The sequence below is a fragment of the Haliotis asinina genome, chromosome 5 (genome assembly GCF_037392515.1).
Source record: "Haliotis asinina isolate JCU_RB_2024 chromosome 5, JCU_Hal_asi_v2, whole genome shotgun sequence".
NCBI classification, from domain to species: domain Eukaryota; kingdom Metazoa; phylum Mollusca; class Gastropoda; order Lepetellida; family Haliotidae; genus Haliotis; species Haliotis asinina.
This window is the reverse complement of record NC_090284.1, coordinates 59182079-59197599: the sequence shown is the minus strand read 5'-3', so window position 1 is coordinate 59197599 and position 15521 is coordinate 59182079. Positions and strand designations below refer to the sequence as shown.

Sequence of the window (15521 nt, the reverse complement as noted above, 5' to 3'; positions counted from 1 at the left end):
TTATGGAAACTTATATATATTACAATTAACATTTAAGAGAACTAATCTGAGCAGAAACACTAACGAACATTTCATGTGTAAGCAGTACCTTTAAATAGTGGTAAATATTCTGCAAAATCTAGGTTAGAACAGTTGATTGAAAAAAGTGGCTACATTTACACTTGTGAGGCTACACTTTTGGTGGGGAGTATATTTCGCAACCAAGTTTTAACCACATTTGAATCTCCACATTCTTTGGCGTGAATCTGAAGCAGTGCGTCCTGAGTTCTGACGGACTGACGTTGGTTTGGTTTGTCTGCTCCTAGGCAAAGACGCTTCGTATTTCCGGACTTTCGTGACATCTGTCGCTTCCTGGATACTTGAGGTACAACGTACCGATTGTCATCATGCTCACTGCACCGTTGAAAGTTTCTGTTCTCGTCAAAGTTCTCCAAAGTTCAGTAAACAAATATGTGATGTGTTCGGAAAAAAACATCACTTCGACATCAGTTTCAGCAGCAGAGGCTGAGTTCGCCGGACCTTAAGTATCTCGGGCTTTGAATGCAAAGATGATGGTTCATCAGTGATATCTTGGGCTGCTGCGTTCTTCCTCTCGATGGAACCGGCTACTGATCGTAATTTGTTTCAGGTATTTTACAATGGTGTTCCCCTACACGAAGAACGGGATCGTTGCTATAGTTTCCACGGTAACTTACATGAAAACATACAACACGAGTGGTTTGAAGAATAGACAGAAATAGCCCTTTACCCTTGTCACATGATAGCACAAGAAATGTTTTTCCTGGTAATGTTACATGTTTGAATTTATCAATGTTAAAACATAAGTGAGGGTTCCCTGCTTTTTGACGAAGAGGCGCTTCATTACGAACAAACTGGTCAACATCACTGTGTACGATATTGGAATCGACCAGGCTTAACTGAAGAGATAAAGACTGTCCAGTATAGAAGTTGACTGCTTCAGGAGTGTCTGGTAACAAGCCCAAACCCGAAGTAGTTTGAGGGGTAGTAAAATCAATGCTGGAAGACGGAGTAGTGGTTGTAGTTTCTGCAGACGTTGACACAGAAGTATCTGAATATCGCAATAGGAAAAAAAAGATTGTTACATGTCATTCTGAAGTGGTAACCATGGACAAATAACATGTGAGTGGGTGTGTTTAGTTTAACGCCGCAATGTTACAGCTATGTTTCAGCGATCTGTAAATAGTCGTGTCTGGACCAGATAATCCAGTCATAAGCAGCTTCAGCAATGATCTATACAATGACATGTATCAACCATGTCAGCGTGCATGACCATCCGATCCCGTGTTTGTCGCCTCTTACGTCAAGCAGGTGTTGCCGAAGATAAATTCAAACCCGGGTCTTCACGGGTCATGGGCAATAAACCCCATGTGTAAACACTTGTCTTCCGTTGCTGGGATCTGTTTAGGCAAATACTGGCTTACGTTTTCCAATTGCGGATGTTATCGAACACCTGTGTACGAAGGACACAGTGAAAACATGCCAAAAGATTAACCAGGAGCTTTGTTAGAAACTATTGACCGTTAGATCATGTGTTTATAATTTTAACTGTCCCTTCCTTTCTTGCTTGGTACCCGAAGATATTATCACAGATGTACTTTATGAAGTTTATATGGAATAAAAAAATATTGCATCTTTCGTTGAAATTAGTCATTTGTTATATCGTAATTTGATATTCAAGATTTAGACGCGAGACGCGAGGGGATTTTTCTGCGCATCTAACTGGCGATACGACCAGGTTATTTCTGAGTGGTGGTAAGCTTTTGGCTCTTTCAGTCGCAACTGTTGCACAGGCTCACTTAAGTTTAAAAAGCACATTAACACACATTAAGTAAATCATCAGTGATACCTCTCTCACTTCTGGTGGATGTTTCTGGATGCTCAACTATCTTCTTTATCCATATTGTTATTTTTGTATTTTACAGAAAAAAACTGAAAAAAGAGAGTTTCCATCACAATAAGGCTTATAACGTTAATCATAAGTTCAGAGACCTTGCTCCTTCACATGCAATGTAGCACCTACCAGGAATGATCAGAATAGGATATTTATATAGCGTACATATCCACATATTCACCCTTCTCACAAGTGGGCTCGATCCTGACACCTCAAGTTCGCTGGATCACTAGCCTGGCGCTTTGGCCAGCTCGTCCACCATGCCCGATAAAGCACTCCCAGAAACTCACCAAGAATCTTTCGGAGAATTTACACGCAATCATTAGCCAGTGAGACAGGAAGTATTCATGGCAGCCAAAATACTATACTCTCCCAACATTAGTTAAGTGATCGAAAGGCGTTATCGAACACCTGTACTCACCACTGTCTGATCAGTCACGGAACTGAAAGGTGTTATCGAACACCTGCAGTCATCACTATTAGATACTCATTCTCAAGATACACTTGGGGTTGTTCAACCGTCTCTGTTTCAAGTAGGTTTTTTTTAAAAAATGAAAAGATTTTAATAAAGAAAAACGTCATAAACTCACTCTTGTTTTTAAAAAGCTTACATATCAACAAATTGCACATGCAAACAAACCTTCTGTGAAAGTTGATTTCGGTGAACTTAACCTTGCTGTATGTCTCTCGTCGGTTCGGCTTGGTCCTCTTGTTGTAGTCGTTGTTGTAGATGGGCCTACTGTTTTAAGTATGGTGTAGAATGAGGATGTGGCAGCAGCAGTTGTGCTGGTAGATGTAGCTGTCGTTGTCTTTGTCGTTGTCGTTGGCTGAGAGGTTTTCACTGAACATGAGAAGATTTATATTTGACATGCAACCTAACGAGGCCCCGCAAAAACTCCGTTATTAAGAAATATCTAACACAGCATCAAAGTAAGCATAACTAAAACCAAGAGTTAATTTGCATCGTGCCGAAGCTTTTCTTTTACCTTTAGTGTATCGCCGTTTCATAAATACTCTTCCTTTCTTGTACGAGAGTTGTGTATCTCCTTTGTACAGAAAACAGTCGTGAGTGTTGAAGTCGAACTCTGCTGCAAAGCACCAGGCATAGGTTTGGCAGTACTCCTTACAGTTGTAAGGATTCGCAACAATTTTGTAACCATTGTAGTCTTTCTGTCTACCGGCTGCATCGGGCACCTCGGCAAAGGTGGAAACTTGCTTACCTGATGCAACATAAAGGTAAGTGCCACTAAAAGGCACACCAAAAAATATATTTACAAAAATCCTTCTTAAGCATTACTTATAAGCCGTATTCAGCAGTTTGCTGTGTATTCAGTGCAAGTATTATCTTTCACCGCCTTTAGCAATATTCCAGCAATATTACAATGGGGAACGCCAGAGAATGGGCTGCACATAATGTGAAGAGGTCCCTCTCTCTCTCATTCTCTCTCTTATTCTCTCTCTGTCATCCTCTAACTCATTCTCTGCGTCTCATTCTCTCCCTCATCCTCCCTCTCTCTCTGTGTGCCTCTCTCTCATTCTGTCTGTCCTCTCATTCTTTCTCACACACTCTCTCTCCTATCCTCTCCCTTATCCTCTCTCCGACATCCTCTCTTTCTCTCTCTCTGTGTGTCTCTCTGGTCATTCTCTGCAGTCGACCTTCTATAAATAAAAGACAAATGGTAACATGACGACTTTGCAATGTCGTAAGACATGCCTTACCCCTGCATATTGCTGCAGTCACACACAGTAGCCAAAGGAACAGGTTCCGGTTCATGCTCAATCGTTCATGCATTGGTCTGAGACTGGAAGACAAACAGTATCCATCTCATATATGCAACTTCCATTATATTCCCTGTATACAAACAGAACATTGGCTGAATAGAACGCCCCTTTTCTAGTTTTAAGTAAATAACAGGGATATTGACAATACCGCTATAGATTGCACTTGCGACTGTCGTAGAGCTACGATTCCTTTGAAGAACGGGGCCTTGTCCATACCGATGGGATTTGCTATATTCATATAAGATGGGTGTGTGAGTGTGGTTTCAAACCGATTGTAACAATATTCCAACAGAATCTGGGAAAGCAGAAATGGTCTTCACACATTATACCCATGTAGAGGGAATCGATCCCGGGGCTTCGGCGTGCCGTGCGAATACTTTAACTATTAGGCTAGGCTACCCCATGCATTGCGGTTTGGTGGATGGAGTTCATCTTTTCAACAGAAACAACAACTTTGCAATATTTTCAAGATATGCCCTCAAACAGTAAATCGATGGAACTTTTCTAATTATCACTAGCAAAGTTGGTGAATATCATACAGCGATGATCCACCTGTTTGTTTAACTGTTAGTGTATCAGCACCCGTTTTGCCATATGCTAGTAAATGAGTGAGTTTAGTTCTACGCCGTACTCAGCAATATTCCACCTATATGACGGCGGTCTGGAAATAATCAAGTCTGGACCAGACAATTTCATCATCAACATCATGAACATCGTTCTAAGTAAATGGGATACGATGTCATGTGTCAACCAAATCAGCGAGCCAAAGCACCCGACACGCATGGGTTACTGAAGATCAATTCTAATGCGGATTTCACTGATTTGTCATATTTTAGCATGTGATGTTTCGTTTTGTAAAACGAGGGATTGATAGCAGCAACTGCATGCAAAGCTCAAGTGCATGGGCAGTTTCGTCGGGTAAAGGTTTTGATGGTAACAATGTATATTCTCCGCATGCGGGTAAGTGAGTTTATATTAGGTCGGCTTTAGCAATAATCCAGCAATATCAAGGCAGGGGACAATAGAAATGGGCTTCACACATTGTACCCATGTGGGGAATCGAACCTGCGTCTTCGGTGTGACGAGCGAACGCTTTACCTCTAAGTTACCCTTCCCACCAGCTCCGTATGAATACACTATGGCAGTTCTGAACAACTATGTGCGTCTGAGAAAGCAGTCACAGACATGTGTACACATTGAGGTAATTTACCCTGTCTTTGATCACATGTAAATTATATAAGATAAACAAGCGTTATTTTGATAAGAGATTGAGTATATAGAGCACGGTAACCAACCAATGAACATTGCACAGAACCTTACCTTGATAGCCAATTAGCCTCGCTCGGTCAGAAAGCACTAACTGTGAAGCTTATAAATAAATACGCCTAGTTCCTGCACTGAAGCAGTCGAGCGGACCTAGACTTGCTATGATATACAACACGATACAAACGAGTGAATAACTGACGAGAAACACATATCTGTAAATGATAATTTTCAGTCTCACCCCAACTCTCCCCCAACTACAAGCACGCACGCACACACACAAAGTCATTAAAGTTTCCACACTTGTGGTCAAAGGCTGGAATTACGAATGTTTGTTTAGGGTTGACAAAGAAGACTGTTTCTATTGTCCAGGGCTTTGTCGCTGAAATAACTAAATAAATACTAGTAATAAAGATTCATATTTTCAATCCAGGGGCTAAAAAAACTACATCACCTGTTGTATTGGCGTTGGTCAATGACTTTTGGTTTGAAGCAAACGTAGGTAATATCACAGATGAAATTTAACTCGACACTGAAGTGACTTGTGACACAGCCACTTGTAACGCTACAGTCAAACCATAGACTTTGGACCTCGTTCGGCATGCGTGGAACCAACATTTTTTTTATTAGGCTTGAAGTTAACAGGAAAAGTGTGTTGTTGTTGATTGTATTCCAGCAATATCACAGCGGGGACACCAGAAATGGGCTTCACACATTGTACTCTTGTGGGGAATCGAACCCGGGTCTTCGGGCTCACGAGCGAACACTTTAACGACTAGGCTACCCCACCATCCCAATTATTGTTAATGGTAAAGTAAACCCGGGGAATCTGTGAGGCAAGGTTAAAGAAACTATACGGGTCTGGATCATATGACTGAATAAGGACAAACTGTGCATTGTACTGTTCAACCAAATCTGGGATATTTAACTTTGAAGTGACAGTTTTTAGGCATTTCATTTTTCATTTTGGGAGCTACATTGTATGACGATGTGAATTTTGAACAATAGGTATTTCATACGCACTTGTTAATGGTCGAGTGATACTGGAAATTTACACTGAAACGTGTCAGTGTGTTGCTGTTTGTTTTAGTGATAAATACCTACCTGAAAGTTGTTATCATGTTGGTTTAAACTTAGCTTAACACGTGTGTTTTAACATGAGGCGTCCAAAACATGTTGGGAGTTGGAACAACGTCGAAGTTGTCTGTGCGAGCTATGGCAACACAAGACACTTTCATCAGAAGGACTGTGATCAACCTGTGGTCAAATTGCCTCTCGAACTGGAGAGGAACTTCGCAGACCTACATGGTTTAGAGTGAGTGGTTGACGGACGACTCATAATCTGCTATACTTACATATTCGACGTCCAGAAGTTTTCCCACGATTCGCACACCGTCACCTTACTGCAAGACATGGTACGTTTCAAAAGCGGAAGCACAGGGCCATTCGTCGTTAGGCAAACGTTGTGAGTTCGTATGTGTCAAGGCTTACTTAGGACTTCCTGGATTTCGTTTCACGAGGCGACATTTTCTAAGGTTACTCTTAACTCCCCATTTAAACTTTGCACTAAGGTTGCCTTAGTGACTTACGATCACCTTAGTGCTTTTCAAAGGAATGTCCTGGACAGTCACAAAGACTACGGCGTAGAGAGAATTTGCGTTTTCATAGCGTTAACGTTAAGGAGATGCAAGACTGGTTTGGTTGTGGCTAGGTAATGCAATGTGTTAGGCCTTGCGGAAAGGGTGGAAAATGTTATGCACATACGTATCGCATGACAGCACTACCATGACATAATCCTTCAGTCCGTTTGTCTCAAAGTAGACCGATGAAAACCAATAAACAGGAAAACCAATAAACAACATACTCAGTGAAACGCTGATCATAATCAAAACATGACCAACTCTGTGGGGTTTTTGCAGACTTTTTTGCTGAGGAATTTGCAAAATATTGACACAGTTCACTATTTGTTACCAAGGAGGAGTGGAGAGAAAAGGAGTTCATTAAGTATTATATGTGTATTATTTTTTGAGTTAGGTTCCACTTTATCGGTCCGGTTTTTATAACACAAACAAGATATGAGCATATATGTATGTATATATGTTTGTAAATAAAATCTCACATTTTTTACATTTGGTTTCACAAATGATTACTTTAATTCAGTTTGTGGTATGTTCCATGGCCAGTAATAAACTTTACATAGAAAATTCAGATGTTATATATTAAAGGGATTAGTTATCTGCACTGAAATTGTATACCATACGACATATTTACGTCTGTGAGATCTAAACCTTCCTCCACGTGATTTCCGCTAGCATCTAGTTTGGATCTAGTTTTGCGACCAAATCAGGACGAGTGACGGGTTGCTCGGGGATTTTTCCTTCGTCTCCAGAATCTTGCACATGCACATCTCATTGGATGTTTGCCCTTTTTCCGTGCCTCTAGATCGCGAATGGGTCGTGGCTTCCGATTTTTCTTTGGTTTGCGTTTGGACGATTCCGATGTGGCTTCTTTCTCATTGATCGAATACGACCGTATCTCAGAGGACGCACACGGTGTGGTAGACCTGACCCCGTTACAGTCGCCGGTGTGGTCGTTTGCACTGAAACTGTCCTCGAAAATGTCTCAGTAGTTTGGGTTGTGTTGGTTCTGAGCATAGTTAATAGAACTCTGCTGTTCATGGTCATTTCTGGAATAATCTCGTTGTTACTAAGATCTTACAACTTCCATCTCACTCAGCTTTTGAAGAAACTGAGGAACTATCTACAGACCTGTCCAATGTCATACTTTTACGGACATGTATTTGACTGACATTTCTATGTCCACTGTTACCAGATAACTATACACCGGTCAACGAATCAGGGAAAGTAATTTCCGGAATGTCAACCGACTCGGGAGCTGTTACTCTGGGAATGAACAAATTCTGGTTGTCGTTCTGAGAGTGGAATTGGTGACCTGTTTGTATAAGAAACTGATAAGGCAGCGGATGTTGCGAATTGTATGGGATACATTGAACATGGCAATATTTGTTTGAAAAGATGAAGAATTAGGATCCAGCAACAGGCATACATATGACTCGTTCAGGCTTTTGGGGGAGCAAGTACTATGACAGACTTGCCTGTGTCGTTTGAAGGAACAAGGAGACACCTTGGATTGTCTTCTGGTGTTTTCAAACTTGGAATTTATTGTCTATCAAAGCATAGCCTTTGACGTGGGCATGACTAAGGCACTGACGAAGCCATACTTTCCAATTCCACAGAATGTTCAGTAGCTGATCCATGAGCTTGTTGGTGTTCCTGCTGAAAACTTAATTGGTGGTAGTTGTGGTGGTTGTGATTGTAGTTGCATATATGGTCGTTGTTATGGGTAGCAGGCGTGCTGGGTAATGATGGTTTCAACTTACATCTCATGCTGAGTTGTATCAATTATCTTAACTGCATCTGTAGTTCCTGATTAACACTGACACAGCCATGATGTCATTCCCACTATTCTAACGATCTGATGGGTGTGTCATCCTTGTTCCACCTCAGACAAGCTCAGACAGCTACACATCCCTACGTACACTTGTAGTTTCTCAATAATGCTACGTGCATCTTCTTAGTCAACCTTCGCAGGTCTATCTGTCATGCTGAGAGGATATGTATCCTTCTTTGAGAGGCATTTCAAAATTTGGTTTTCCTTCCTCTTCCTGTTTTGGAGACTGGGATAGTGAATCCCTGACAGATACGATCAAGTTATGGCTTCAAACAGAAAGTGTTTGTACAGTTCCAGTTATATAGTTAGCTTATGTTTATGTATAACTATATCAGATAGTCATGTGGCCATGACAAGACATTCAATGTACAAAGGCATGGCTTTCACAAGGTGCTATCATAAAGGCTTTTCAAAGTAGGCCATAAATTGTGTGACCTCAAACCAAAGTAGTATTCAAGTACATTCTATGAAACATCACAAATTAATTAAAGGGCGATTCCACCCTAAAACTATCTTTTATTCATCTTCTCTAAAGTAATACCACGTCGTATTTTTTATATTTATTTTTAAAAATAACCTCTAGTTAAAGAGAGAAAAAGTAGCTGATTCTTCAATCTGACACACTTCTGTCATTACGTGGAGGCGGCCATGTTTCGGTCTCGCGAGGCAACGATAGCGTCAGATCGCGAGATTATGACGACAGCTACACACCACGGAAACGGCAAATCGAAGCGTTTTCCATTACGGCGCTGTTGGATATGACGGTGTGTCAAGCCTGGGGGTTTTCAAACAGAAACGACCGCGGTGAAGGGACACCGGGATATGGGAAGTCATTTTTTCAAATCCCAAACGCTTCCAAACATCCAGAAAAAATAGTTGCCTGCTGACAGATGACTGCACAACATTGGCACTGGCTGGACGTCGGCGACCTTCACATTTGCTAGGCACAAGGTATGGATGACTGTGCCAAACTCAACCGCTATACCCTTAGTAAGGTTCGGCACTGACTAGAATGTGTATTTATGATTGTTTAGCGCTGTCTCGGAGTTTTTGTTATTTCATTATGCTGTACGCTATCATGTCTATGGGTGTCCGAGCGTTATTGTACTGAGGATTTCAGGTTTACAGCAATTTACCACAATTTGTCATGAAATATTTCACTTTAATTGAGTCTGAAGAACATTAACCATTGTTTACATCACGTTTTTCAAGCTCTAAACTACCATTTTTTGTTTATTGTCAGCATAAACAGACTGAAATACAGTTCCATGTATTGTGAAAGTAAGTTTGGAATAATCCTTTTATCAACATGTTGTTAAAGTAGTCTACAGTTGTACACAAGGTCACAGTAAAGTTCCAAACTGTGTCCTCAATATATATGCCACCTAGACTGAGGCTGCAAAAGTTTTGTAATTATTTATACAGTGAGGTTGAAATAACCTGCCGTAAAACTTGTTTGTAAACTAATTAAGAACAATGTTACACATATGGTCAGTTAATTCAATTCAAAAAGACAATGTCACAGTTTTGTGACAATATTTGTCTTCAAGTAATTACACCATAAGGCTGCATAATTTTACTTCATATTTCGCTGTTGGTGTTCAAACTAAAAACCATTTATTTGGTTTTTATTCAACATTTTTTTTAAAGATATACTAGCTAGGAGCATAAGTATACAGTTTCATACTTGTGTGTGTTTTAACAATGATTTTGGAATGATATGGTTTTTAAAATAATCTGGGCTTCATTTATGTGATTAACTACATGTCATCACTTATTGCTAGGTTGTATGCCAAGATCACTTTGAGAAGACGTGCTTCAAGCCTGACTTGATATACAGATTGTTAGGGAGGAAAGAGAAGCTACAGCTAAGAGGCGATGCCTCTTCCAACCCTGTTTGTTCACAGACCAAAACCAACAGGTGGGGTGCGGGAGGAGCGTATAATTCAGGTAATTCAGAAACTGGCTCACACAGTGTTTACGCTGACCACTGTTATTCAGTAAGTCATGACATTAGAAACTACTCGTGACAAGGAGACGTTTTGATTCAGTTTACAGTTAGCTATCATAGTATAACTTTGACATTCAAAATATGTATCATGTTTTCCACGCAAAAGCACCCTGCATCATTGTTAATTAATGTCCGGGATATGTGTAAATGTGTTTTAAAACATTCCTGACGTCTTGAAAAGTCCGAATGACATTTGTTTCTTGCAAAGATTTCTGATACATTACGTCAGGGGTTCGTTATTTTGTTTGCAAGCAGCTGGAGTAATGGCTGCAAGTAATTATATGTTTCATATACATGTTTTTATTGTTACGGTTAAGAATTTTGCCGTGACAAAAGGTGTAAGAAATCCCCTGTGAACCAGCAAAAACGAACAAAGACAAGTATTATTAAGTATTATTATTGTATTATTAAGCAAAAAGAGCAAGTTATACAAAGTCTCAAAGTCAATTTCACAATACCGATTTCATGTACAGTACAAATGAGACAAAATCTAAGGCAATGGGTCACCAAAATATATAGCAAACTCACCGGCACGTGTCCGGCACGGCAACTAGCCTTTATATAATTATACATTCAGTCATTTTCTGAAAGTTCGATCACATACGACCATCGCCACTCACGTGGAATGCTCTAGAACAGTAGTGGTCTCGTGTTTACATTTCCAAAGGGAGGTAACTTCAAAGTACTGCGTTAGAAGCTTGCCGCTTAAATAATTCTCTGTAGGAAATGTGACCCATAATAACTACCACTAAAACCTTAAATATTGTGACCCAGTTACAACTACCACAATAATAATTAATAACAACTCAAATCGCGGAAAATACACTGTCGGAACATTATATACACAGACTGTCGCCGAAATGTTTCCAAACTGTGCTGGTGACCTTGAAAAGAAAAAGAGATCATCTTTGACATTGGCTGACACACTTCTCCACTTACTAAGTTTTGTTTATTTAACAAGAAAATTATTGACAAAATGGTCTGAATCGGTACTCTGTCACATACACCTAATGTCAAGTTTGTTTGCAATCCTTGGTGTTTCCCTGCGATTTCGGTTTATTACAGTTTATGCCATCATGACTACGTTAATAATGTTTGATTGTAGATGACTGTTCCTGAAGAAATGTGCAGCCAAAAGACTGATGTGGCCACAGAAAAATTAATAGTGAGCTTTTTTAAACTCCAGGCCAGTTTATCCGACAATCCACATTGAGTTCATTATTCTCGTCATTGAATAATGCAGCAATGTTTCTCAATGTAAGAATTTGATTGGAGACTGTACATTTTTCTAGCTACGGCTTGCAAAAGCACAGATATGCTCTTTTACAAATATCAATGTAAATAATATATATATAATATATATCACTATCAGTATTATGCACATTTTTTATTGTTTGTAGTAAAAGTAAATTTATCAAGCATTTTTTGTGACAGTAATTTAAATTTCAATATAATTCCCGAGGCAGGGCCACCCCAACAATAAGAAATGCTTGGTTCCTTTTATGACAGTAAATGTCTGACTGCACATTTCAGCGGAACGTAGCTGTTCAGACAGATGTCTGGTGCCTGGACTGTTACCACCCGAACTATCACAGGTGCCCTCTTACAGCTGCTGACAGTATGCTGTCTTCTGATCATACTTACCACAAGGTTCCAAAAGAGGAAAATGCCCTTGTCAGCATCACTGCATCTCCCCACTATGCAGTCTACTCCAGTTAAGCTATCTGATTCTGCAGAGACTGAATACACTGTAGAAAACCTTGATGTGACATTTTATTCAAATAAGTCAACTGACCAGACTGACTCTCCTTTTGAAGTTACAACTTTGTCAAGTGAATTTGAGTCAGATACTGACAAATCTGAATTGGAGGATTCTTTTTCTGAAGATGTAATTCATAGTATTCTGGCAAATGACAAATATTTCGTGTTTTCAGATGCACTTGATGATTTGTTTCATCGAATTCCATGCAAACAATGTGCTTGTCCAGTAGACAGTTTTGACAGCCTCAGCCATATATTGCTCCAAGAGTAGCAGCAGGTAATGTTTTGCTATCAGCAAGCATTTTATTCACTTGTCAAACCTATAAGCGTATTGCTGATGTAGCTTCATTAATGAACTTAAAGTTTGTTGGCAAAAGTTTATTTTATGAGACACAGAGAGATTATCTCTTGCTGGCTATAGAGGAATTCTGGAAAGCAGAACAGCAGTCTTTTGTGATGTCCCTGACAGGTTTATCTGTTCAAGATTCACCAGGTTATAGTGCAAAATACTGTAATTACACCATGATGGATCACAGTTCCTTGAAACTAGTAGACTTTGAAGTTGTCGAGGTGACAGAATGTAAAGGCTCTGCAGGAATGGAAAAGATTGGCTTTGAAAGAATCCGTGACAGATTGGTTGGATGTAATGAATCTAACTTCGGTTTCAGTCTTGTTGTGTCTGATGTTTGTACAGATCGTCATGCATCAGTTCGAAAACCTATGCAGGAAAAGTATAGACCAATGAACATTGATCATCAGTTTGATCCTGACCATTTATATACAAAAATTGAGAAAGAAACTGCAGGAGAAAAGTAGGTACAGGAAGTTTTCTTCTCTTGCTCAATGGGTTCAGTCGATATGCAATCAACCCATGGTGCTGTGCTGCATCTTGTGGACGGGATAGTAAATTACTAGTTGCTAGGTGGGAATCACTTCGATATCACATTGTCAGTTGTCATGAGTGGTCAGGTCTTGTTACGTCATGTTGTCATGGTCAGCTATCAGAAAATGAGGTGTACAAAAGACGTGGTTGACACGAGATTCTGCAGCACACAGGGCTCTAGAGGAAATCATTCAGAACAGAAGATTTTTGAACGACATCAAACTCCTGAGTAAAATCTTGCACGCTGGCTGATTAGAGGTATATCACTCTCTTCTAAACAACTACTGTCACAAACGACATGGTTTTGACAAGAAGCAAATGACAGGTTGTTCACAGCTGGCAGCTTTGGACCATTACAACCACACCAATGTTTCACCTTGTCATGATCAGTTTAATCATGTATACAGAGATGAAGATATCTCACCAGAGAGTTTCAGTAGTCCACAAACACCAAGCATTGCAAAGATTGGGTGATTAAACGCATTGCGGAGCACAAGTCCTACAAATAACTGACAGAAATGATTGTAACTGTCCTTAAACGCAGAAGGGAGTCTGAAAAGGTGGAGGTCAGTGCTTAACCAAATGCAGCAAATATTGCATGAAAAGCCAAATAAACTAAACAAGTTCTCATTAACAGGCACATATGAATGGGTCGGGAGAGGATAGTGATAACCCACAAATTCTTACTTTCGAGATAATTGCTTCTGAAAGTTCAGTCATTCATGAAAAAGATTAATGTGAAAATATGTATGAAATATAGTAAAAATATGTTGTATTTATTTATACTTCTGGTAGTGTGCGAAAGAAGACGCAATATGATTTGTTTGCAGGAAATTGTGTTTCTATGTGCTTGAAGATACCTATTGTAAATATTTTGTGTTGGTTATCAGTTTTCTGCCAAAATGAGCTTACTATACTCTTGCTCAAGGATCGATATTTCTTCTTGTCTTAACCCACATCAGATACACACTAACAGGGAAATTTATGGCTGTGTCATTCTTAAGGAAATAAATATACTAATGGAAGAAGTAACTGTACATTATTTGGTGTTATGCTATTTTAAAAAGATAATACGATGATCTGTGGTCTGTTTCGTGATCACTGTGTTAGTGTTGGCAGGATCATACCGAAATGTATTAGATTTGACCCTATGCGTCGTGACGCCCTTGAAGAAAATTAATGTAGTGTCAAAAAATTGGCTCACAAATTTAGTAACGTGTAAGTCCACTGTTGTCGTTGATGCAGACTTGACAGCGATGATGCATAGACACTAAGCGATTGAAGAAAGCTTGAGGAATGTTGTTCCACGTCTGATCCAACATTCAGTTGACATTAAAGGCTGATTTTTGGGGCCATGACGTAGGCAAAATATGTATTAAACTTAATATGTTTTCCACCAGATTTAGAATCTAGAGAATAATCTATTGTTCTTCATTTTTCAATATCAAGTGTCAAGAACATGCAAAAAAACGTCACTGTGCACAAAGTGCACATGCCACACACGATGTGTGAGATCAAATTTCATGAAAAGTGCTTAGGTACATGTTTGTTTAGGGTTAACTTGTTTTTGTAACAAAATATTAATCTAAAAGACTGGGATTACTTTTGTAATCTGTAATTTCGTAAGATGTGACTATAGACATCCCTCAAAATGTGACATTGTATTTGTACCAATACGATGATAACCCATCATTTTGTTGTATATCTCAGCTTTAGTACAATCCAGATCATACAAATTTTTAAGTGATGTGTTTCTAGGTGCATATAACCTGCTTCGTCATAAAAGAAGAATTTGCACCAAAGAATTTCCAAGTTGGGTGGATTGTGGAATATCAGAATTCATCAACCGATCAGTCTGGCAAGAACATGATAACCCACTTGAAATAATGAAAGAGTGTACAAGTAGCATTTTAAACACTTAAATGTCAAGAAATGTTAGAATCAGTTCCTTCAGAAGTTTCTTCATTGTTGGGATCATGGGTCCATTCATCAACTCTGCTCTCAAAACATCTCCACCAGAAATCACATGTCCTGCCTTGATTTTGTAGCTTGTCATGTTCTTGCCCAAAAGGAACCACATGCGTGTGGCTTATACTAAGTATGGACATGATGCGACTCTGCACACTGCCAAGTTAGGGGAGATAACTCATGCTCATATAGTAATATTGGATCTTGGACACCACTAAATACAATTATTTGGAAAAAGCATGATGTGTGGGTTGTCACTATCTTACCCCGACCCCTTCATATCTCGTTTAACCAAGTTGTAACCAGATGTTGATTCCAAGATTTGTACAATGATAGTTTTTACATGTGGAATAATGTGAATATTCTTGTATAAGAAATCTGTCATTTTTTGCAAGGACACTTTGCTGCTGTCATATGTTAGAATTTGTGATTTGTAAACATTTTGAAAGAATGGTAATTATCTGTACATG

General features: G+C 39.4%; 1 protein-coding gene across 1 annotated transcript; it reads right to left on the bottom strand.

Moving 5' to 3' along the window:
• On the bottom strand, positions 1-5056 carry LOC137284432 (uncharacterized). Its single transcript, XM_067816225.1, has 5 exons — positions 5015-5056; positions 3632-3714; positions 2899-3132; positions 2553-2753; positions 1-1069 (listed from the first exon to the last, which is right to left on the bottom strand). The coding sequence occupies exons 2-5, from the start codon at positions 3702-3704 to the stop codon at positions 606-608; spliced, it is 972 nt and encodes a 323-aa protein (XP_067672326.1). The 5' UTR covers positions 3705-3714; positions 5015-5056; the 3' UTR covers positions 1-605.
• Positions 5057-15521: the final 10465 nt, after the last annotated feature.

Bases quoted from the DNA above. Each gene is read 5' to 3' on its own strand.
- LOC137284432 (XM_067816225.1), bottom strand. From the start codon at position 3,704: ATGCATGAACGATTGAGCATGAACCGGAACCTGTTCCTTTGGCTACTG. The intron at 3,133-3,631 runs GTAAGGCATGTC...ATGTTGCATCAG, and splicing joins GACTGCAGCAATATGCAGGG to GTAAGCAAGTTTCCACCTTT. The intron at 1,070-2,552 runs GTTTGTTTGCAT...TGCGATATTCAG, and splicing joins GAAATCAACTTTCACAGAAG to ATACTTCTGTGTCAACGTCT.